Source organism: Dipodomys merriami, unplaced genomic scaffold (assembly GCF_024711535.1).
Source record: "Dipodomys merriami isolate MVZ:Mamm:240054 unplaced genomic scaffold, mDipMer1.0.p SCAF_17, whole genome shotgun sequence".
NCBI lineage: Eukaryota > Metazoa > Chordata > Mammalia > Rodentia > Heteromyidae > Dipodomys > Dipodomys merriami.
In genome coordinates this window covers 9007552-9032500 of record NW_027203048.1, presented here as the reverse complement: position 1 = coordinate 9032500, position 24949 = coordinate 9007552, and the positions used below count along the sequence as shown (strand labels likewise).

Sequence of the window (24949 nt, the reverse complement as noted above, 5' to 3'; positions counted from 1 at the left end):
CTGTCTTGGCCTTCTACTAGGACTACAGCTAAGACTATAGGAGTGGTCCTACACCTGCCTTTCCTTCTTTATTAAAAGTTTCTATACAGCATTTTAAGGATACTTGCACCCCAAAAATGTTAATAGATGAAGGGGAAATTTAAAAAGGGTTTGAAAATGTAAAATATAAAAAAAAAAATCAAGTGCCAGTCTAAAGAATTTCAGTGTATATTTTGGGTACTTTCCTGCTTTTTAAATAATCTTTTTATATTCTCACAGATCCTAAGATACGATGAAGTCACTTTTTTTTCTTTTTTGTGCCAGTCCTGGGTCTTGAACTCAGGGCCTGGGTATGGTCCCTGAACTTTTTTGCTCAAGGCTAGCACTCTACAGCTTTGAATCACAGCTCTACTTCTGGCTTTTTAGGGGTTAATTGAAGATTGGGCTTTCCTGCCCAAGCTGACTTCCAACCTCGATCTTCAGATCTCAGTCTCTTGAATAGCTAGAATTATAAGCATGAGCCACTGATGTCTGGCTTAAAGTTACATTTTCTAACATTTTAATTCTCTTTCATTTGTTTGAAGCTTGCCATTGCATGCCAGTACAGAGTAGCAATAAAAGACAGAAAAACAGTATTAGGTGTTCCTGAAGTCTTGTTGGGCATCTTACCAGGAGCAGGAGGAACTCAAAGGCTCCCCAAAATGGTGAGTTAAGTTTACCCCAACCCTGTGAACTTAGAGTCTTAATACATAAATGTCTTTTTAGATGTGTTTCATCTTGTACAAATCACATAATAAAAACATCCATTGTAAAGTTGAGAAAACAGATTGTGAGCATGTATGATCAAGTACGCCTTATTTCTGATATTTAATTATTTTTCAGTTTCACAAAATTCTTGGTCAGAGTCCCTTTTTAGTCTCTGAAGAAGTATGATAATACATATGTCTCACTTTTCTAGAGCTTTTAGTTTGTTTATTTTCTTTGCTGTGCCATCTTAAAGCTCAAAACCATGGGTCACAGTTTATCTTAAATAAAAGGCAGGCCTCCTCCTTCATTGTCTACTTTGGAACACCTCCTTGTATTCTACAGAATCAAAGAAGCCCACCTTGCTTTCAAATTCATAAGGATAAAAGGAGAATCGGACCTGGAAACTGCAGGGTGATCTTAACACCAAACATTAAGATCACGTTTAGTGACTCTTATAGCCTCTGGCACTATAGATTCCTCAGCGAAATCAAGGCTCAGAAGAAATGTTTTTCAGGAAGGTGATGAGTGTGTGTGTATACATACATACATACATATATATATATATATATATATATATATATATATATATATATATATATATATATATATATATATATATATATATATAAAAACATACACAAAGGAAGATTTATTGTGTTAGTCCCATAATAATAAATATTTCTTCATACAAATGACAAAAGGATTTCTTTTTTTTTTTTTTTTTTTTGGGTCCGGTCGTGGGGCCTGAACTCTGGGCCTGGGCACTGTCCTTCAGCTCAAGGCTAGTGCTCTACCACTTGAGCCACAGCGCCACTTCCAGCTTTTTTCTTTTTGCTTATGTGGTGCTGAGGAATCGAACCCAGGGCCTTGAGCATGCAAGGCAAGCGCTCTACCACTGAGCCACCTTCCCAGCCCGACAAAAGGATTTCTTTTAGCAACAATCAGCATAAATGTGTGTTGAAAAAACTTGCTAAGTTTCTTCTTTATTTTTTAGCTATCATTGGTAATTCCGTATTGCTAGAAGTTATTTTTCTAGTACATACTATATAAACTGAGTTCAATTTTTGTTAAGCCTAAATTTCTAAAGACTGTCAAAGCTGTCAAGATGGACTGGGAATGTGGCTTAGTGGTAGAGTGCTTGCCTGACATACATGAAGCCCTGGGTTCAATTCCTCAGTATCACATACACAGAAAAAGCTGGAAGTGGCACTGTGGTTCAAGTGGTAGAGTGCTAGCCTTGAGCAAAAGAAGTTCAGGGACAGTACCTAGGCCTTGAGTTCAAGCCCAGGACTGGAAAAACCAGAAACAAACAAACAAAAAAAAAACCTGTCAAGATGCTTAGTCTCCACGGTAGTTCCAAAATAGACATTTTAAATATTTTATACACAATAGAGAACAAATTTATATGTTTGTTTTTTGTTTTTTGGGGGGTCCAGTTGTGGGCCTGAACTCTGGGCCTGGGCGCTGTCCCTCAGCTCTTTAGTTCAAGGCTAGCACTCTACCAATTGAGCCACAGCGGCACTTCCGGCTTTTTTCCTTTTTGCTTATGTGATGCTGAGGAATCGAACCCAGGGCTTCAGGCATGCAAGGCAAGCGCTCTACCACTGAGCCACCTTCCCAGCCCTGGAGAACAAATTTAGAATGACACAGTGTGCAATTTTATTTAACTTGAGATTGATTCCTACCTTATTAATTCTATAAGATAGAAATTCTACTATAATAATTCAGGTAGATTGAAACAAAAATGTCTTTATCTCTTCTTTTAAATTCAATCTGGGTATCTAAACTCTAATTGTGATCCTTACTGTTCTCCCATATTCTTAACCCTCCTTACATATTAGGTGGGAGTACCTGCTGCTTTTGACATGATGCTGACTGGCAGAAACATTCGTGCAGATAGAGCAAAGAAAATGGGACTGGTTGACCAATTGGTAGAGCCCCTGGGTAAGTGTTAGCAATGTTGTAGTTGAGCCTTATGATGTTACTTATTTTCTTAAAGAGTTTATCTTTTGAATATTAGTTAGAATGAAACTTGAAACTGCTAAGAAATGAGTCACAATTCTGATATGTGACATTTTCTATGAAATCATTATCAACATCATCCTATTTCTATTTTTATTTATAATCTGGACATCATGAATACATTCAACCTAATTATTATCTTTTATTCATACATTACCTATATCGTAAGTCAGGTGCCAGTAGCTCACATCTGTAATCAAAAACGAAAAGCAAAAGCAAAAACAAAAACCAAAAACTCAGAGAGATGTACAAGACGTTATGTTAAAAACCGAACTTTACAACTTTGGGGGAGGGAGGGGAACGGGAGGGCAGGGATGGTAAGGGGAAACAAAGGAGGAGGCAACAATGCTTGAGAAGAAATGTACTCATTTCCTTGCTCATGTAATTATAACCCCTCTGTACAGTATTTTCACAATTAAAAAAACTTATTAATTAAAAAAAAACAGAAGTGGAGCTGTGGCTCAAGTGGTAGAATACTAGCTTTGGGTTCAAGGCCCAGGAGTGGCGCACACGTGCACACACACACACACACAATATATATATCTATATATATATATGTATATATATATGTGTATATATATATATATATATATATATAGTATTACATAATAACTTACCAGTTTTTATGTGTAATTTGAATTTTAACAAATATGTGTGGCTATATTAAAAATTACCAGTAACCACAAAAAATAGCATTCAGACCTGGAGACATGACTCAAGTGTTAGAGTGCTTGTTGGGCAAGTGCAAGGGCCTGAGTTCACAACCTAGCATGCCAAATATGCTCTTTATAAAAAAGGCTGACACTGATGGCTGATGCTTATCCCAGCTACTTGGGAGGTAGAAATGAGATTTGTAATTCAACACCAACACAGGCAAAAAATTAACAAGACCCCCATCTCAGCAAACAAGCTGAGTATAGTGATCACAGCCTATAGAGTCCCGCTTCACTGGAAGCACAGAGTATTGCAAGTCCAAGGCTGTAGCAAAAAAGGGCTGGGAGCATGGTTCAATTAGTAAAAGGCTGATTTCAAACCCCAGTATAACCAAAAGGGAAATAAAAGAACACTTCTAGTGTGTAGCTTTTTGTATTTTCTTTCACTTAGCTTAGCATAATGCTTTTGAAATGTATTCCTGTTGTTGCATACATCAATAGTTTATTTCTTCTTGCTGCTGAGAATGATTCTATTCTATGAAATATACCATAGTTAATCTGTTTACTAAAAGATGGATATTCATTTTTTCCCAATTTGAGGCTATTCTAAATAAAGCTGCCATAAACATCAGTCTATAATTCTTTATGTGAACATATATTTCATTTCTATTGGAAGAAAACTGAAAGAATGGATTGGCTTGCTCATAGATAATATGTGTTCTGTTTTTAAGAGCCATCAAACTGTTTTCCCAAAAAGTTTATACCAGTTTCTATTCCTAGCAACAGAGAGAGAGTTCTAGGTTCCAGCCACCTCACCTGGAGTTTTACATTTCTCATGTCTTTCCCTGTTACTTGCTTTGTGTTTATTTTCTTTGGTAAACATTTGCCCATTTTATTTGCTTGCATTTTTCTTATTCCTGAGTTTTTCAGAGTTCTTTAAATATCAGGATATGTCTTTAATCAAATATATTATTTTCAGGCATTTTCTCCCAGTTCATGGCTTTTGTTTTCATTAATTAACATCAAAAGTTACTAATTTTGAAGTCTAGTTTATCAAGTTGCTCTTCTGGGAATGTTCCCTCTTCTTTTTTGGAAGGTTTTGTGTAGAAATGGTATTACTTCTTCTAAACACATGATAGAATTAGCCAGTAAAGTAATATGGGGTTGGAAATTTGTTTGCTAGGAAACCTGTTATGTATAAGTTATGTTTTCTTACTAGATACAGAGCTATTCAGATTTTCCTTTTTTTTTTTTTTTGTCGGTAGTGTAGCCTGAACTCTGGGCCTGGGCGCTGTCCCTCAGCTCTTCAGCTCAAGGCTAGTGCTCTACCACTTGATATACAGCATCACTTCTGGCTTTTTCTGCTTATGTGGTGCTGAGGAATCAAACCCAGGGCCTCATGCATGCAAGGCAAGCGCTCTACCACTGAACCACCTTCCCAGCCCAGATTTTCCTTTTTTTTTCTTTTTTTTAAAGTAAGCTATAGTAATTTTTATCTTTCAAAGAATTTGTCCATTTAACTTGACAAATTTATTACAATGAAATTGTTTGTGAGTTTTATTGTTTTACTATGTGCATATTCTGTAATGATATCTCCTGTCTTGTTTCTACTTTTGGTAAGTTTTAGCTGATTGTGGTTTTTGTTTTTTGTTTTTGGTTGGTTGTGGGGCTTGAACTCTGGGCCTGGATGCTGTAGGGACAGCACTCTATCACTTGAGTCAGAGTACCACTTCCAGTTTTCTGGTGGTTTATTAGAGATAAGAATCTCACGGACTTTCCTACCCAGGCTGCCTTTGAACCATGATCCTCAGATCTCAGCCTCCTGAGAATGAGAAGTAATACATTACTATTTCAATGCTTATGTCTGTCTGGAGGTCAGTTGATAGAAGGCTGAGCTATCAAATGTCAGAGTAGCTGATTAAAGCAAAAAGCCAAATGAAAGTAACAGTAAACCTTCAACCACTTACTTCCATACTTTCTGAAAAAGGCTAAGTTGTGGTAAGCGCCAATTCTTTCCTATTCCATTCTTCTTCTGGAAGGAGGATCTGGTGGATTAGTGCATGGGGTGGAGGGGTCCAAACATGGGAGGAAACTTGGGAAAAGAGACTGCTGCTGTATGGACCCTAGAGGGAGGGTAAACTGGGAGTGAGGTAAAAGTATTAAGGTTTTCCTTTCCTCCTTCGATTATGCCCCCTATGAAGAGACCGAGGAGTCAAAGTGCCTGGGCTAGGAGTAGAAATTTGTGTGGGAGCACAGCCGGCCCAAGAGACCCACGTCCTTGGCTGCACCTCCCCTCGGGACTGCAATGTGCTGGCTGCCCGCCAAGTGTGGTATGAGGAGAGCAGTATTTCCAGTACCCTTGCCATATGCCCTTGACCCTTAGGAGGAACCTCAACTATTCATGGTTCTTTGCCTGGTGGGATGACCTTCTATCCTAAAAGGTCTAGGGCACTAGCCATCCTGCATGAATTTGGCTGTAGTTTTTGTTGACTAATTACAGGTTATAGTAGTATAAGTTCCTAGATCCATGAATCCTGGCTGTGGGAGAAATAGACACATATGTTGGAGGCTAGCTTTTTGCCCAGAGTCTTGGAGCACTGCATCATCCTTCCAAATATCACCACTTACACTGGAATGCGCCTGCCAGAGTCTGTGCTTACATCCTGTCAGCCAGCTATGTCACCACACACTAGTGTGTTGTGAACATGGACTACCACTGCACCTCACTTACAGGGAAGTGAGCTTCTTCATCAGAAGCAATGCTACATGGCATGCCATGATGTGGCTAAGGGCTCTGTAAGTCCACAAATGGATTAAACTCTCATAGTTCTGCTTGAAGATGTGGCTTAAGTGATAGAGCACTTGCCTAGGAAGGCAGAGCCTTGAGTTCATACACCAGTAGCCAGTAGCACAAAAGAGACAGAGACAGAGATGGTGGAGGGAAGAGAAAGAAAAGAGAAAAGAAAGCTAGCACTTGTGGCTTATGCCTATAATCCTAGCTACTCAGGAAGCCAGGATCTGAGGATTGACATTCAAAGCCAACTGAGGCCTACAAATCCTCAAAACTCTTATCTCCAATTAATCAGCAAAAAGCCCGGGGTGAAGGTATAGCCCAAGTGGTAGAGCACTAGTGATGAGTGGAAAAATCCAAGGGAAAGTGAGTTCAAGCCCCAGTGTGTACACACACACACACACACACACACACACACACACACACACACACGCACGCACGCACGCACGCACGCACGCACGCACGCACACACACACACACACACACACACACACACACACACACACACAGCTAGCCAGTTGTGATCATAGTTCTGGAAGCCAAGTCTAAGATCAGGTGTTAGTAGGTACACACACACACACACACACACACACACACACACACACACACACCCAGCTAGCCAGTTGTGATCATAGTTCTGGAAGCTAGAAGTCTAAGATCAGGTGTTAGTAGGTTCATTTCTTCTGAGGCTTTTAAAAATAATTTGGCTCAAAAATTACAATCTTCTCACTGGTGTCTCTTCCATGCATCCACATTTCTTATATGAGTCAGATTGGATTAGGTCCGACCCTAATAACGTAATTGCCTCTTCAAATATACAGCTACATTCTGAGATACTGGAACTTCAACATGACTTTTTAAAGAACACAATTCAGCCTATAACACCCTGTCACCAATTTTGTACCCAGGTTCCTTTTAAGTTTCTGACCATTATGGCCAAACGTTTGGCTGTAGCCTATGAATCAGCATGAGCATACAGTGCTGACCTTCTTCCTTTCCAAGCAGGTACACCGCTTGAAGTTTAGGCTGTAGGAAGGCTCTCCCATCACCATTGTCCCTCAGAGATGCCTGAGAAAGGGATTGATGTGTGGCAGCTGTCCACTTGCAGATGGACCCTGCGTATCACACAATTATCTACAAACTAGTATGAGTTTTCTTTCTCTACCAACTGGCTGTATGGAAGTACCTGTGAGGGCCCGGGTGCAGCTGAGGAGAGGAGGAGAAAGGGACATTTTGGCAGCTTATGCCATTAGCGTCATTCTGGCTGTCTCCCATACACCACTTCCACTTGGTAGTGAAGTGCTGTTGTGCATCCCAGTTTGATTGCTCCTTGGATTTGAAACATCTATTTCATGAGAGGCAGCTCAGGTCACTTGGTAACATGATGACCCAGAGCTAGGCTTTGAATTTGGACTGAGCCTCAATAACAGGCCCCAAACCTTTTCCAAACTGAAAAGCAATCATTCACAGAGGATGGTAGGGCTTTTCCTAATTCGTGAGTGCCTGTACTCTGACCATGTATAGGGGCCTGCAGAGACCATGAAGCATTGTGTCATGCTCCAAGCACATCAGGTTTGAAATACATAATCCAAACACAGGATAGTGTCTCCTGTTCTGGCCCCACAACAGCTTATTTATTGTTGCCTCCCCACCCCCACACCTTTTGTGAGACAAGTTCTCACTGTGTAGGCCAGGCTAGCCTCAAATTCATAATCTTCCTGCTTCAGTCTCCTGAGTGCTAGGATGGCTGATATACACTACCACATCTTTTAAAAGTTATTCAGTCAATAGACTAGAGTAGCATATCTAAATGAGTGCTGTATTGTCTCAGAAATCCAAAGTGGCAGGGCTGGGAAGGTGGCTCAGTGATAGAGCGCTTGCCTTGCATGCCTGAGGCCCTGGGTTCGATTCCTAAGCACCACATAAGCAAAAAGAAAAAAGCCAGAAGTGGCACTGTGGCTCAAGTGGTAGAGCGCTAGCCTTGAGCTGAAGAGCTGAGGGACAGTGCCCAGGCCCAGAGTTCAGGCCCCATGGCGGGACCAAAAAAAAAAAAAAAAAAAAGAAATCCAAAGTGGCCGCCAGCTATGGTACCTATTTTTTGAGTAATAGGAGGGGCTAGATATACCACCTTACTCTTCACCTTTAAAAAAAATTATCGTTATGTTCCCAATAGATCCCTAGAAATTTCACTAAAGCAGAAAGTCTTGGATATTTATGGGATTTATTTCTCATGTATTGACACATCGATGTCTTACCAGTAAGCCTAGAATAGTTGGTACTTCCTGCTTGCCTGACTCACTCAGTGGAATGCCATTGATATAATAAAACAGCATGATATCTTGTGGAAAGGAAAGACAATGGATGCTAAATTGTTCCTTTGTGGCTGGACAGTTAATATCCCCATCCCTAAGGTAAGACAGTGAAAGTTCCAATAGGTGTCAAGTAAAGACGCTCTTGCCACATCAGCACTGTGTATCAGGTACACAAGCAATGAAACCACATGTAAACTGCCAGTTTCAGTGCGGTTACTCCTGGCTTAGATTTTTAACAATAGTCATTCTACCATATCCATCCATATTCTGCCCAGGCCAGAATTGAGTGTCTTAAACATGTGGGCATTTTTCTTCTTTGGCTAGTCTTCAGATATATTCTTTCTCCCTCACTCCCTTTATGGAGATTGCATTTTCACATACATTTGATCATTTGATATGTCCAAAATGAAGTTTTAGCTACTGCAGGACAGAATAGGAGAGACACTTGAACTTGTAGGCACAGCAGGAACTTCCTGAACAAAGTCCCAGGGTCACAAAAATTGGAGAGAGACTCAACAAATGGGACTACCTTAAAATAAAAAGTTTATGCACAGGGGCTCGGAAGATGGCTCAGTGGTGGAGTGCTTGCCTTACATGCATGAGGCCCTGGGTTCGATTCCTCAGCACCACATAAGCAGAAAAAGCCGGAAGTGGGGCTGACGCTCAAGTGGTAGAGTGCTAACCTTCAGCTGAAGACCTGAGGGACAGTGCCCAGGCACAGCTTTCAGGCCCCACAACCGACCAAAAAAAAAAAAAAAAAAAAAGTTTATGCACATCTAAAGACATAGCAACCAAACTAGAAAGACAGCCAACTAATTGGTAAAAAAAAAATTTACCAGCAATATATCAGACAGGGCCTAATATCTATTATGTACAGGGAACTCAAGAAACTAATCCCTCCCAAACCTAACAAAACAATTACTAAATGGGCAAGGGAACTAAAGAGAGACTTCTCAGAAGAAGAGATAAAAATGGCAAAGAAACACATGAGGAAATATTCATCATCCCTGGTTGTAAAGGAAATGCAAATAAAAGCAACACTGAGATACCTCCTTACCCCACTCAGAATGACCCACATCCTAAATTTAACCAACGACAAATGTTGGAGGGGATGTGGAAAAAGAGGAACCCTATTACACTGCTAGTGGGAATGTACACTTATATAACCACTCTGGAAAGAAGTCTGGAGGTACCTCAGAAAGCTAAATATAGACCTCCCCTATGACCCAGCCATACCACCCCTAGGCATCTACCCTGAGCAACAGGAACCAGGATACAAGGACACCCACACCTGCATGTTCATTGCTGCACTGTTCACAGTAGCCAAGCTATGGAAAGAACCCAGATGCCCCACTATAGATGAATGGATCCAAAATTTGTGGTACCTATATACAATGGAATATTATGCAGCCATTAGAAAGGACAAAATAATGGTATTCGCAGGGAAATGGATGGAACTAGAAGAAATCATGTTGAGTAAGCAAAGAGACAAACGGCACATGGTCTCCCTGATATGTGGGTGTCAAATCTAAAATGCAAGGAGATATGACAAAATAAACAGGACTTGAGAACTAAAGGACCTCCACTCATCCAGTCGTATCATTACTAAATGACCCCATGTTGTTGACTGTATACATGGTATATATATGCACACATCTGAGGGAAGCTAGGAGGAGGACACAGAATCAGAGAGAAACGGGAAAACATACGACAGAGACGCCCATCAGCTGCGCTGGACATTGATGAAAACAATGGGAGTGATGGGAGGGAGGGAATGAGAGGGAAAGAGGGAACAGCTAACACCAAGCAAAAGGAAAGAAATGGACACATCACCTGATGTGGAAGAAAGTTGTATTTATTGTCAAAGCTCAGAATTCACAAACTTTATAGACCATGATAATGACAATTTGCGTCCTGAAGGTTTAGAATGTGTTTGTGACTTTAAGAAGTACTATTTCACATACTGTGACATTTATGAAATTTATGTAATCTCTTAATCACAATTTAAAATTATGTTAAAAATGAAGTTTTGGACTTGTCTTTATTGTTCTTTCATTCTGGATGTTTTCTGATGCCATGTGTTTATGTTTTCTGATCTTTTCCTTGGAGGTTCCCTCTTACAAAGGTGTACTTTGCATACTAAACCTCTTGAGATTTCATTCTGCCTTTTGGCAGAATGATACCACCCTAGCTCTCTAAAATGTTCCATGGAAGAACTGGCTCTCTACTTGGTTTCTCTTGGCTTCTGGTATGCTGGATGTGACCATCAAAAAGTCACTCTCCCCCAGTCCCATCATTGAGCCAAGTCTTCAGCCTATAACTCAAAGTATCATACGCCTCAAAAGAAAAATGATAGCACTCATCAGATCTCCTAAGATAAACTCTCTCCTCTGGAATTTTAGTTCACATGGGAGCTTTGTAGGTCTTTACAAATAATATAACTTACTCATTTTTTCCCCAGTTTTCCAACAAGAATACAGACCATACAAGACATACCCTAGAGAAGTAGAAGACAGACTAAAAGGGTTTAAGAGTTTGTTTCTAGGGGCTGGGAAGGTGGCTCAGTGGTAGAGCGCTTGCCTTGCATGTCTGAGGCCCTGGGTTCGATTCCTCAGCACCACATAAGCAAAAAAAGAAAAAAGCCAGAAGTGGCGCTGTGGCTCAAGTGGTAGAGTGCTAGCCTTGAACTGAAGAGCTGAGGGACAGTGCCCAGGCCCAGAGTTCAGGCCCCACGACCGGACCCAAAAAAAAAAAAAAAAAAAAAAAAGAGTTTGTTTCTATCAAGAGCATATTATTATACCCTTCCTTGTTGTTGTTTACCCTCTCTGACGCCATAGTTCACTCACTACTAATGGCACCTACCATCTCTAGTCTGAAATGGAAAGCTGTTCTGTAGCCTTTTGTAGCCTTTGGCTTTGACATGCTTCCATTTTCTGGATCTTATCTAACCTGGTCTGCATTCTAATTTGTTGTAATTGTTTTATTTTGTTTTGTTTACAGGACCAGGAATAAAACCTCCAGAGGACCGGACAATTGAATACCTAGAAGAAATTGCGGTTACTTTTGCCAAAGGACTAGCTGATAAAAAGATCTCTACAAAGAGAAACAAGGGATTAATAGAAAGTGAGTGTCATTGTTAAGGAACAAAGACAGAACTGCAGTCGTGGGTAATTTTACATTTATTTGTTACTCAGAATAAGGAAGGGGTAAATTCATTATTTACTCTTTTAAGGGTAAAGTTAACCTTAAGGTATGCCCCAACTCTACTCTAGGACCAAGTCTTCAACCTACATTGGCCAGTCATTTTTAGAAATCTTGTTAGTTTGCAAATTTTTTTTTTAAATAATGCAAAAGTAAACCATTGTAATAGTGTAATAAACACATGTGTACCCAAGGCCAAGCTGCAACATCTATCAATATATTAAAGCATGTGTTAGCATTTAGTTTTTTGTTACTGCTTTTTGTTTTTTTGGTGTTTATTGTTGTCAGTCATGGGGCCTGAAGTCTGGGCCTGGGCATTGTCCTTCAGCTCAAAGCTCAAAACTAGCACTCTACCACTTGAGCCACAGCACCACTTCCCGCTTTTTCTGCTTATGTGGTGCTGAGGAATCGAACCCAGGGTATCATGCATGCAAGGCAAGCACTCTACCACTAAGCCACCTTCCCAGCTCCCAGCTCCAGACTGAAGAGCAACACTTTCAGATAGTATTACTGCATTTTTATGGCATTCACAACGTAAATTTTACAAGAGGAGCTAAGCTCTTTCTAGTAAGTATCTAAAAATATTTTACTTTACAGAATTGACGTCGTATGCCATGAATATTCCATTTGTCAGACAACAGATTTACAAAACAGTAGAAGAAAAAGTACGGAAGCAAACCAAAGGCCTCTATCCAGCACCTCTGAAAATTATTGATGTAAGTCTTGTCTGGTACTCTCAACCTCATAATCCTCCCTCCTCCAAAACAGTACTCTTCTGCTGGTCTGGACCAGATATGCTCCCCCCACCCCACCCCACCCCCCGCCCCCACCCCCGCCCCCGCCTCTTTCCTCCGGCTTCAGCATAGCCTTGGAGTTGAAGAGTTCTATCAGTATGAAGCAGCCAGGCACTTTTGTCTTTTTCACAAATCTGGACTTGTGATCTATTTTCTTTGAAGACTAACAATACAAGCCATTTAATTCAATATGATTGTTCATTGCAATATATTCCCATCCTAAACAAAAGCTTTCTATGTTTTAGGCAGTGAAGACTGGACTCGAACAAGGGAATGATGCTGGTTATCTTGCTGAATCACAGGTAAAGTTTCCTCCCAGTTTTTTCTCTTATGTTACAGGAATACTAAAGACCCAATAATCTGTTTAAAGCTGAACGACCTATACATGAAACCTAGGAAGCATTCTCTCTCCCAGTGATTGTCATCTCTTAGGATTAATCTCCTGACACTGAGATGAGATGTGGTCTGCAGATGGGTGAACTCACTCTTAATAGGAAGAGTAGAGAATCAAATCATTTCAAAATAAGTCCCATAGATGATTTTGTTCTGCATTTAGGCTGATTTTGTTGTGATCAAATGCATACCTTAATAGAGAATTTTTTTACTTGTCAGAGACTAGAAATAAAATATTGAAGCCCAGCCTCTTTTGGAGAATTAAAAATTTTCAAGAGTCTGTACTCAGCAAAAGACAAAGATAAAAGTGATATGCAAGACAGTCACACCCCTTTCACTTTTCTAGCAAGTTGGTGGTAATCCAGATTTAAATGGATGTTTGAGGTAGTTTTCTTTTGGTTTTGTCTTTTTTCTTTTTGTCTTGTCTTTTGGTTTTGGTGGTGGTGGTGAGTGTGTGTGTGTGTGTGTGTGCGTGTGTGCGCACATGAGCGTGTACATGCCAGTATGGACTTGAACTCAGAGCCTAGGCACTGTCCCATAGCTTTTTTACTCAAAGTTAGATCTCTACCACTTGATCCATTGCTAACTTTTTTTCTTTTTTTTTTTTAATTATTCTTTTTTCCAGTCCTTGAACTCAGGGCCTGGGTACTGTCCCTGAACAGCTTTTGCTCAAGACTAGCACTCTACCACTTGAGCCACAGTGCTACTTCTGGCTTTTTCAGTTTATGTGGTACTGAGGAATCAAACCCAGGGCTTCAATCACTCTACCACCAAGTCACCTTCCCAGCCCCATCGCTAACTTTTTGATGGTTAATTGCAGATTAGAGTCTCACATACTTTCCTGCCCAGGCTGGCTTTGAACTTTGATCCTCAGATCTTAGCCTTCTGTGTATCCAGGAATACGGGCTGAACCACTAGCAGAGGACCAGGCCAGTTTTTATGCTGAATTACTTATTACAGATGTCTGCCATTTTTGAGGCAGTCACTTGATGTCTCTGAGCTTCCTCAGTCTGTAGTTGGAGCTGGGGGTTGGAAATGATTGTGAAGGTCCCTTTGGCTGTGAGATGAGTCCTTGACAGAGGTTCCCAGCCGTGCTGTAAGGAATCTGGGAGCTCGTTACTTCCAAAGCCTTTTCAGAGCACTTCTGGGAAAGTACCCCAGTGAGAGTAGTGTAGAAGAGGTCCACCAATGGGAGCTTAGTCCACACAGCCTCTGCTTAAGGCCTTGAAGAACCAAGGCATGGAGTGTCTGTTCTCCACAGAGCAGAATGAATGAGCTAATGACTCAGACACTTGATTTTCCTTTTCAGAACTTTGGAGAGCTAGCACTAACCAAGGAATCAAAGGCCTTGGTAGGACTTTATAATGGCCAAGTCCTGTGTAAGAAGAATAAGTTTGGAGTTCCACAGAAGGATGTTAAGTAAGTTAAACTGCTTAGCAAGCCCTTATGAATTTTACTCTGTACAAAGCTTAGAGATGTTTTTAATGCTCCAATTAAATGCTTCCTGCTGTAGCTGGGAAGACAGACACACATCACTATATCCCAGCAATTCCCATTGAGGTGGGGGAGGGGCTCATCTTTGCCCAGGCTGGCCTCTAACCAAGATCCTTCTAATCTCCAGGCTGGCCTCTAACCGAGATCCTCCTAATTTTAGCCTCCTGAGTAGCTAGCCTTACCAGCATAACCCACTGGCCAAGCAGAAACTAGATTTATACCTTTACTTTTTAATGCTGGTATTAGGAATTGAACTCAGGGCCTTAAGCTCTGACTTGGCTTTTTCCAATCAAGGCTGGGATTCTACCACTGGAGCCACACCTCCACTCCAGTTGTTTGCTAGTTAATTGGAGAGTCTCACAAATTTGTCTTTATCCTCAGATTTCAGCCTCCTGAGTCACTAGGATTATAGATAGGAGCCACTGCCACCTGGCTCTTAATTTAGTCTTGCCCTCAACCTGAGCCTTTTATTTTGGTTTTCAAAGTTCTACTTATTCAGAATTTTCTCTAGGTCCTTCTGAGCCATACCTCCACTTCCAGCATTTTTCTAGTTAATTGGAGATAGGGCCTCGGGGATTTTTTTTTGCCTGGGCTGGCTTTGAATCATGATGCTCAGATCTCAGTTTCATGAGTAGCTAGAATTAAGGTGTGAACCACTGGTTCCTAGCTTCTGTAAACAAGCTTTCTTTTCTCATATGGATGTCCCCTAGCAGTCTGGTTTAGTTTCCCCTTCCTGAAACTAATACACATGCTGGTATTTCATGGTCTTCTTTCTCCCTCCAACATGAGATGCTGTCTTGGAAGAATACTTCCTTCTCTACAGGGATATAATTGTTACAGTCATGGCTTCTTTGAGTCTAAGCAATAAGACTGCTCTTGCCAATTCCATGGCTATCTTGTCAGAAGCCCTTTTTCTCTGTTTTGCTTCCTGACAGTTTTTCAGCATCCTAAGTTTCATGGTGCTTGGACACACCTTCTAAGCTCAGTGCTTCTCAACCCAGACAATTTTGTCCCCTACTGGGACCATTTTAGTAACAGCCTTGGTTCACATCTGGGAAGCAAGGAATCCTCCTGACATCTAGTGGTAGAGGCTAGGAGTGTTGCTGATACCCTACAACGTACAGCACAGCCCCACAGAAATTACCCAATCCAGAATGTCAGTAGTGGCTGGGTTGAAGAGCCCTGTTCTGGCTGAATTACTATGAAGGATTTCAGAGAGACAGCTATTGTTAATGATGAGATTACAACCCAAAACAAGATAAATGGATAAAAGTCCAGCTGAGGCAGATGAGAGTCTGGTGAGGTGGAGATTCTAAACCAGTACCGAAGGAGGTAGGAGAAAAAACAAAAATACTCTTGTTGCTTGACTTAGATGGGGTAGGTACTATTGAAAGCTAGTGTGATTCTGCCTTTGTGGGGAGTCTAGTCATTTTGGACCCAGTAGATTTTATGATTTTATTTTTTCCACTCCTAGGGCTTGAACTCGGCCTGGACACTGACCCTAAGCTTCTTTTGCTCAAGGCTAGCACTCTACCACTTGAGCCACAGCATCACTTCTGGCTTTTTCTGTTTATGTGGTGCTGAGGAATCGAACCCAGGGCTTTATGCAAGCTAGGCAACACTCTACCACTAAGCCACATTCCCAGCCTCAAAATAGAATATTTATTTATTTATGTCAGTCGTGGCTTGAACTGTGGGTCTGGGCTCTGTCCCTGAGCTCTTCAGCTCAAGGCAACGCTCTACCACTTGAGCCACAGTGCCACTTCCAGTTTTCAGGTGGTTTATTTTTTTTGGGGGGGGGGGGAGAGTCCGGTCGTGTGGCCTGAACTCTGGGCCTGGGCACTGTCCCTCAGCTCTTCAGCTCAAGGCTAGTGCTCTACCACTTGAGCCACAGCGCCACTTCCTGCTTTTTTCTTTTTGTTTATGTGGTGCTGAGGAATCGAACCCAGGGCCTCAGGCATGCAAGGCAAGCGCTCTACCACTGAGCCACCTTCCCAGCTCCTCAGGTGGTTTATTGTAGATAAGAGTGTCATGCATGAACTTTCTTGCCCAGGCTGGCTTTGAACCGCAATCCTCAGATCTTAGCCTCCATAGTAGCTAGGATTATAAGCGTGAGCCACCAGCACCTGGTGGCAACATAAAAAAATTTTTTTTTTTTTGGGTCCGGTCGTGGGGCCTGAACACTGGGCCTGGGCGCTGTCCCTCAGCTCTTCAGCTCAAGGCTTGCGCTTTACCACTTGAGCCATAGCGCCACTTCCGGTTTTTTTCATTTTGCTTATGTGGTGCTGAGGAATCGAACCCAGGGCCTCAGGCATGCAAGGCAAGCGCTCTACCACTGAGCCACCTTCCCAGCCCCCTTTTTTTTTTTTTTTTTGGGTCCGGTCGTGGGGCCTGAACTCTGGGCCTGGGCGCTGTCCCTCAGCTCTTCAGCTCAAGGCTAGTGCTCTACCACTTGAGCCATAGCGCCACTTTCCGGCTTTTTTCTTTTTGCTTATGTGGTGCTGAGGAATCGAACCCAGGGCCTCGAGCATGCAAGGCAAGCGCTCTACCACTGAGCCACCTTCCCAGCCCAACATAAAATTTTTAAAAGCACTTTGAAGTTGGTTTATGGGATAATTTGTGTCATCTCCCAAATACTGAAATGAATAAGAGTGTTTACCAAAATCATTCCAACCTTTCATTTCAGGCATCTAGCTGTTCTTGGTGCAGGACTGATGGGAGCTGGCATTGCTCAAGTCTCTGTGGATAAGGGGATGAAGACTCTACTTAAAGATGCTACGGTGGCCGGGCTGGGCCGTGGGCAGCAACAGGTGTTCAAAGGGTAAGCCTGCTCTGGTTATGCCAGGAATTAAAACGTTTAGGGAGTGTTTTGGGTTTTTTGGTAATTTTGCTTTGATTGGAGGTTTTTGCCATCACAGACTCCTTATTCCTGAATGTGATGCTGTGTACTGATCCATAGGTAAGCCAAGTGTCCTTTGATTTGCAGAAACATTAATTCCTTCTTTCAGTTCTTTGTGTTATAGATATCCTAGACCATTACAACACTGGAGTCTATAGTCTTTTAGCACAGAAGGGAAACCTTTTTCTAGTAGAAAATGTGTTTGTTTTGGTTTGGTTTTATTTTTTTCTTAGTAGATTTTTTCCCCCTAGCCCTGGGGTTTGAACTCAGGGCCTGGGCACTGTCCCTGAGATTCTTTTTGCTCAAGGCTAGCACTATTCCGCTTGAGCCACAGCACCACTTCCAGCTTTTTCTGTGTATGTGGTACTGAGGAATAGAACCCAGGGCTTCATGCATGCTAGACAAGCACTCTACTACTAAGCCACATTCCCAGCCGTCTTAGTAGATATTTTAAATGTCATTTATTTTATGCTTTTGTATCAGACTGGAAATTCAGATGTGTGGATTTTGCTGTAGTTGCTGTAGTGTACAGGATTACTGAGGCCACAGGGCACTGTCTGCTGAGAAAGCTGGGGTTAGGATGTAAAACTCTGATTTCCAACTAACCAGGAAAAAAAGCTAGAAGTAGAGCAAAAAAGAAAGAAAGAAAAAATTAGTTCAAGCACTAGGTAAGTAGCAGCATCCCCCTGAAACTAGTATGTAAGGATCCCAAACAGCATCTCCTACAATCATCAGAATGAGAGCTCTGTTGCTATAGGGGGACCTCCTGTGACCCCTTCTAGAAGAATATAACCATCTAGGCTCCCCTTTTCATCTTTGAAACATCAGGTTCCATTCTAGTATTTGCCACTGCTGACAGGATATAATATTTCCTGTCCCCTCCCAGAAGTAGTTTCAGTAGTATTAGAACAACTGATTATGTGTTGCATTGCACTTGTTTGTTTGCTAACTGCTTTTGTGGTTGTCAGAAACCAACAGCTTGAAGTGCAGGCTTTTAAGACCATTATTGGATATTAGATACTTCTTTTAACTTTCCTGTGGTTTTAGCTTTTCCTTTGGTTCAGGAAATTGGTGAATGGGGTTTAGCTTCAGTCTTTATTCAAAGGAAACTTAGGTTATTTATTCTGGAAGTGTGGTCCAAGTGAACCTCAGAGAGCCATTTTTCCTTGACAATAAAAAGCACTCCACTAACTGAGTAGTAAGAATCTTTTTAGCTCTCTTGGGGAAAGGATCTCTTAGAGAAAGGAGAATCCTTGAATTCTACTCATGTGGTCTTTGCAGTGTGCTGCTTGGTGCGAAGAGGGCAGAAGGGGGAAGTGTGAGGAACAGGGCTTGGCTGGTGATATAGCGCAGTGATCATGGGCTTGGGTGCGTGTGAGTATGCTTTCTACAAGCAAGGCCCTGGGGTCCATGCCTAGCACTGGAGGGAAAAAGTAGTGCTTAGTCTCCATCCTCTAGAAGGCTGTAGCCAGAGAACAACATAATGTGACAGGCCAGTGTAACTCTGTGGTCTAGGATTTACTATGGCTATTTCCCCTGAAGCAGGAAAACACTAGCATAGCTGCTGCTCTTCTGGGTGTTTATTCTGGCACTGGAGCTGGAACTCAGGGCCTTGGGCTCTCCCTCAGCTTGTATGCTCAGCTAGTACTCTACCACTTGCGCCATGCTTCCAGTTTAGCATTTTTATTGGTTAAATGGCAATGGATTCCCACACTTTTCTGGATAGGCTTCAAACCACTGTCCTCAGATCTCAGCCTCCCGAGTAGCTAGAATTACAGGCATGAGCCACTGGTACCCAACTGCATTTTTGTTTGCCACTCTCATACTTGAGTTCTTTACTCCTGTTGACAAATTGAACTGCTTTATGAGGAATACAGTTTATATGAACTTTACAAGCCATTGTATACTAGAAAGCATGATTGTATACTAGAAAGCATGTTTGTTTGGGGATCAATCTGTCTTTGAACACTTAACTAGCTGATCATAGTCCTTTGGAGCCTCTAGGAATAACACAGCTTCCTCAAAATGTGGGTAACTGAACATTTCCCAAACAGTGACACACACAGCAGCTGTCTGACCGATGGATAGTCTCCTTATCTTCCCCTCTGATCAGGGTTGTATTTCTTCCAGATTGAATGACAAAGTGAAGAAGAAAGCGCTCACCTCCTTTGAAAGGGATTCCATCTTCAGCAACTTGATTGGGCAGCTTGATTACCAGGGTTTTGAAAAGGCGGACATGGTGATTGAAGCTGTTTTTGAAGACCTTAGTGTTAAGCACAAAGTGCTGAAGGAAGTAGAAGCGGTAAGTAAGGGCTGCTACATGTGAATCCTAGAAGACTGCATGCCTGTAATCTCACCACTTGAAGAAAGGTGCTCAGAAATCATTGAGTCATCACACACAGTGAGGTGAGAGGTACCAGCTATAGCTAGAAAGATGGTTTATACAGAGAAAATCCAAAATGTTGTTATTTATACAGCATCTCAGAGGCCTTTAGTGATATTAGTGAAATTATTTAAGGTGGGAACTAGTTAAAGAAGCTATTCAGAAGATGTGGAAGAATAAAGTCCAGATAGATCTGTATTAGAACATACCTTGAGAATATAAGCCCACCCGGCCTTTACTTACTTTCCTTTCCCTCCCTCATTCCCTCCTTCCCTTCCTTCTTTCCTGTTTGCCTGTCTGTCAGTCTGTCTGTCTGACTGTCTCTATCAGTCTAGTGGTACTGAGGTTTAAACTCAAAGCCTCACATTTGCTTGGCAGGTGTTCTACCACTTGAGCAGCATCCTAGCCCTTTATGCTTTAGGGTTTTTTGTTTTGTTTTGCCCAAGCTGACCTAGACTGTGATCCTCTGACCTACACTGCCTGCATAGCTGGGATTATAGACACATCACACTATATCAGCTTTAAAGTCTCACTGACTTTTCGCTCAGGCTGGCCTCCAGCCACAAAAACTTCCTAAGTAGCTGGTATTACACATGTAAGCCATCCTCTCCTCGAGGGTCTTTTATTTTTACCAGGGCCAGCCTCAGACCATGATCCTCCTGCCTCCATCTCCCAAATATTTGAGATCACAGACATGTGCCACCGCCTGCCTTTTGTTGTTCTTAGGCTAGCACTCTACCACTTGCGCCATGCATCCAGTCCTGCTCTTTGATAGTTATCTTGGAGATGGAGTCTAGAGAATTTTTCTGTTCATGCTGGCTTTGAACCATAATCTTCCAGATCTCAGCCACCTGAGTAGCTAGGATTACAGATGCAGGCCACCAGCATTTGTTGCAGCTTGTTTTTTTTTTTTTTTTTTTCCCCTAGGGGAGAGGGCTAGAGGAGCGAGCATTGTGCTGATACTAGGACTTAAATTCAGGGCTTGGGTGCTGTCCGTTAGCTTTTTTTTTTTTTTTTTTCTGGTCTTGGGGCCTGAACTCTGGGCCTGGGCGCTGTCCATCAGCTCTTCAGCTTAAGGCCAGCACTCTACCACTTGAGCCACAGCACCACTTCTGGCTTTTTTCTGTTTATGTGATACTGAGGAATCAAACCCAGGGCCTCATGCATGCAAAGCAAGCACTCTACCACTCAGCCATCTTCCCAGCCCCTCCTTTAGCTTTTTGTTGTTGTTTTACTTTTTTTTTTTTTGCCAGTCCTTGGGCTTGAACTCAGGGCTTGAGCACTGTCCCTGAGCTGCTTCACTTGCTTAATGCTAACACTATACCACTTGAGCCACAGTGCCACTTCTGGCTTTTTCTGCTAATGTGGTACTGAGGAATTGAACCCAGGGCTTCATGCATGCTAGGCAAGCACTCTACCACTAAGCCACATACCCAGCCCTGTTGCGGGGTTTTTGTTGTTGTTGGGTTTGTTTAGTTTCTGGTTTTTTTTGCTCAAGGCTAGCTCATATTTTCAGCTTTTTGGAGGTTAATTGGAAGTAACAGACTCACAGACCTTCCTGCCTAAGCCAGCAGGATCTTAGCCCGCTGAATAGGTAGGATTATAGGTATGAGCCACTGGCACCCAGCTACAGTGTATCTTTTGACATAGGGTGTCACTTAACTTTTTTGCCCAGGCTACTTCAATAGTCTTCCCATGTCTGTACCTATGTATCTAGGATTACAAGATGACCTAGAACTTGCTATGTAGCTTGGGCTAATGTCAAACCCCCAATTCTTCTGTCTGCACTTCCAGTCTCAGCTCACATTCCACTTCTGATAAACTAAAATCATGAGGTTTTGGTTACTATTTCTTGCCAGGCTATGTCTTGGCTATCAAGGGCCTGTGTAGTTCTTTAATCTCATGCCTTTTACCTATTGCCATCATAACTGACCTCATTCCACTCTCAAACCTTTCAGTGTGTCATATGTATTTTCAATCTTGCTTTTCATCTCTGATGTTTGATTCTGCCTGTCCCAGACTTGTATTTCAGCCAGACATCTGAATAAAACATGAGTAAGTTGGGATCACAGTCAGTCTGCTGTAACAGTCTGCAATGTAGACTGGTAAAACTAATAGTAACATCTGTGCAGTCTGCATATTAATATTATGATCTACTATCTTTCAGTAACACTGTATAGAATGATTTAAACACTATTCTATTAAAGGTAAGGAGTGGCGCTAAGGGGTGTCGTACGCTGTCATACCTGCATCCTTTCAGTGTTTTAAGCCACTGTATTTAACCAAGTGCTGAGCTACAGTGTCCAGCTCAGGATCAGGCACATTATGATAGGCCAGAACTAGAGAAAGGCTTAACTAGTATGAGAACCAGGTCAACACATTCTCCAGCACAGAAGCCCATGGGTGACTTTCCCAGTGAATGAGTGATAGCAGCTGTGCGAGCCATAGTGGGGGCTGGGCCTACGTCCCTCGTGACATGTTTAATGATCTTCCCCTGCAGGTGGTTCCTGAGCACTGTATCTTTGCCAGCAACACATCTGCTCTCCCGATCAATCAAATTGCTGCTGTCAGCAAAAGGCCAGAGAAGGTAAACTGGGCAGTGTTTTAGTCTCACTGGCGAAGGCTTGGAGCATGGAGTAGAGAAAGGACCTGTAGAGTTGTGAAGCACCAGACATAGGAAATGTCATAATCTACAGATAAGGGAATAAGTGGAATCTGTCTAAAATTGGTGTTGATATGGTGGTTTGCAACCCCACTAGGCATTATTTTTCAAACTCAGACTGTAGACCTGGCCTTACCCTACAAGTAGACATTAAAGGTAAGCCTAAAAACGAAGAGGGATGCACCACAGAATCCCTTCAGATAAGGAGAGTCTAATGCTGTTTAGAATGGGTAAGAAATGGGTAAGACCGCAACTCCAGGTGTGAGAACGGAGATTCAGGGTGCAGCACCTGTGGCTCATTTAGACTTGCCACCCAGGACGAGAAAGGGCTGGTTACAGTGAGTATGTGCAGTGCTGCCTGCCAAGTTGCCTTGACTCAACCAGAGTGCTTGGGGAAAAGCGCAGTGATTCAAGGAGAAAGAAAGGTTGCCTCTCCAGAGAATTGCTAACAATTCTGTGTATCAAAAATCAAGCTAATGAAGGAGCAAACGATGGCCAACTTAGGAAGACAAAAGTCAGGAGAGGTGGCAGGCAGTTGTCAGCTCTGAGGGAAGATACTGAAGCTATGCACGGACCATTACTGACCTGTCCCACTGCCCTGGACATAGTTGCTTTAAGTATTCCTCCTCCCCACACTGTGCAGCCTGAGCCTCTGGGCGTCCCGCAGAGCTTTCTTACCTGTTTGTCTGAGGTCATTCCTATCAAAGCAAAGCCACAGGGGCCTGAGGAGGAGGAGGACCAAAGGTCTCTATGTTCTCCAGACTAAGGGCATTCCCATTCCTCTGGACTGAGGAAGTCCTAGCTGTCCAGGTTGAATAGTCAGCTTTGGCACAACTTTGTGAGGAATCATGTATTAGTCAGCTCAGACCCTAAATATTTAAGACCTAAGTATAGTACAGGGGTTATGAGCAGTTTCGGATTGAGAAATCAGTACCACATTTAACTGATGTGAGTAGTACATAGTAGTAAATGCTTAGGGCGGGCCTGCCATCCTGAGAGGCTGATGCCCACGAGATGCTGCAGTTCACTGAGTCTCTGGTGTATTTCCACCTGGTGATGAGGCCAGCCTGACAGCCCAGCATATTAACGAACCACACCTAGTCCCTTCTCCCATGTCTCAGCCTAAACCATCAGCAGCATGGCTGTGAGTGGAACCTTCATTCTTCTCCAATAAATCTACTTTGCCCATTAGACATGACTTTGGTACTGATTACTGGTAGGATCAGACGTCCCTTAGAAGCAAGTAGAAAAGATGGATTCCAGTGAGCTCACCCTGAACGTACTAAACTTGGAGATCAGGGCACCAAACCATTAGTCTGTACCAGCTGCCCCTGCATCCCAGCCGCTTTCTCGCCGTTGTTTTCCTGGCATAAAGAGGAAGGTACTAGGCTCCCTGGTCAGCATTTGTCACTGTTGGCATTGGGCTCTCCTTGCCAGGTGATTGGCATGCACTACTTCTCTCCTGTGGACAAGATGCAGCTGCTGGAAATCATCACAACAGACAAAACTTCCAAGGACACGACTGCTTCCGCCGTGGCCGTTGGCCTCAGGCAGGGGAAAGTCATCATTGTGGTTAAGGTAAGGAGCCACAACAGCAACAGATTTTGAGAAGTTCTGAAGACTCCTTGGACTTGGAGGCTGGTTTCTTTACTATTCTGAGGTAAGTAGAGTGGCTTCTGGGAGTGTCCAGCAGTTGTCTCCGGTGGGGACAGTGTTGACCACTGCATCGGGGTAGTTGCAGGGAGTGTCTGGGATGGAACAGGGTTCTCCTAGCCATTCCAGACCTGGGGCAGGACTGTGAGACTACCTGCGGGGCCGATAGCCTGGGGTGGCTTCTTCTGATTGCAAATACATGACATCTAGGAAAGGTTTCAGGCATGGGGGCATCCAACCAAAGCGGGCAGTGAGCTCACCTTCTCTTCCTTGGCAGGACGGACCTGGCTTCTACACCACCAGGTGTCTCGCACCCATGATGTCTGAAGTTATACGAATCCTCCAGGTGAGTCCTTTACCCGGTTCTCCACACTGTAGGTGTCAGGACGAGGAGCTGTGTTCTCTCCCTCCCAAGAAGGCCCTGAGCGCCCCTCCTGCTAGGAATGAAAGTCAGGGGGCTGAGGCCTCCCTTAGTGGGCCCTCACCCCTCCAGACCTCCTGATATGCTTTACCTGCTTTCTCTGCGGCCCCTCTTGCTTGGAACCTTCTAGAACAGAGCCCACCTATGTGACTGGTGCTGCATCTGCTTCTACCTAACCAGACACAGGGCCCTCCTGTGACCAGCCATCCAGGTCATTCCTGGTGGGAAAGGAAGGGGGTGCTCTTCCCTGGGGTCCTGACGCCCTGAGCTCTGCACCTTGGCGGTCCCAGTGTCCTGCCAGCCACAGCATCTCCTCCCTGTTGAGATTCAGAGTTGCAAACAAGGAGGAAATAATTTGTTCATCTTGAAACCTGAAAGTCTTGTGGAGAAGTTTTGAACTTCCCATTTTTGCCTCCCTGAAACAGGGCAGGTCGTGGGCCTAGCCTGGGGCTAAAGCTGGTACAGGCAATGTCTGGAGTCTGGTATGAGGACCCTTCTGTGGGGGAGATCTGATACGGCCTTCCCCTGAGGCCTCTGCTTCACTT

General features: G+C 43.0%; 1 protein-coding gene across 1 annotated transcript in view; it reads left to right on the top strand.

The window, feature by feature from the left end:
• Positions 1 to 24949, top strand: part of Hadha (hydroxyacyl-CoA dehydrogenase trifunctional multienzyme complex subunit alpha) — a 40227-nt gene that overhangs the window by 13073 nt on the left and 2205 nt on the right. Inside the window, exons 6-16 of the mRNA XM_070025169.1 lie at positions 564 to 683; positions 2568 to 2670; positions 11505 to 11627; positions 12303 to 12421; positions 12745 to 12801; positions 14202 to 14311; positions 17073 to 17207; positions 19416 to 19587; positions 22169 to 22255; positions 23768 to 23908; positions 24261 to 24329. Coding sequence (XP_069881270.1) covers positions 564 to 683; positions 2568 to 2670; positions 11505 to 11627; positions 12303 to 12421; positions 12745 to 12801; positions 14202 to 14311; positions 17073 to 17207; positions 19416 to 19587; positions 22169 to 22255; positions 23768 to 23908; positions 24261 to 24329 — 1236 coding nt within the window. The remainder of the gene's footprint in view (positions 1 to 563; positions 684 to 2567; positions 2671 to 11504; positions 11628 to 12302; positions 12422 to 12744; positions 12802 to 14201; positions 14312 to 17072; positions 17208 to 19415; positions 19588 to 22168; positions 22256 to 23767; positions 23909 to 24260; positions 24330 to 24949) is intronic.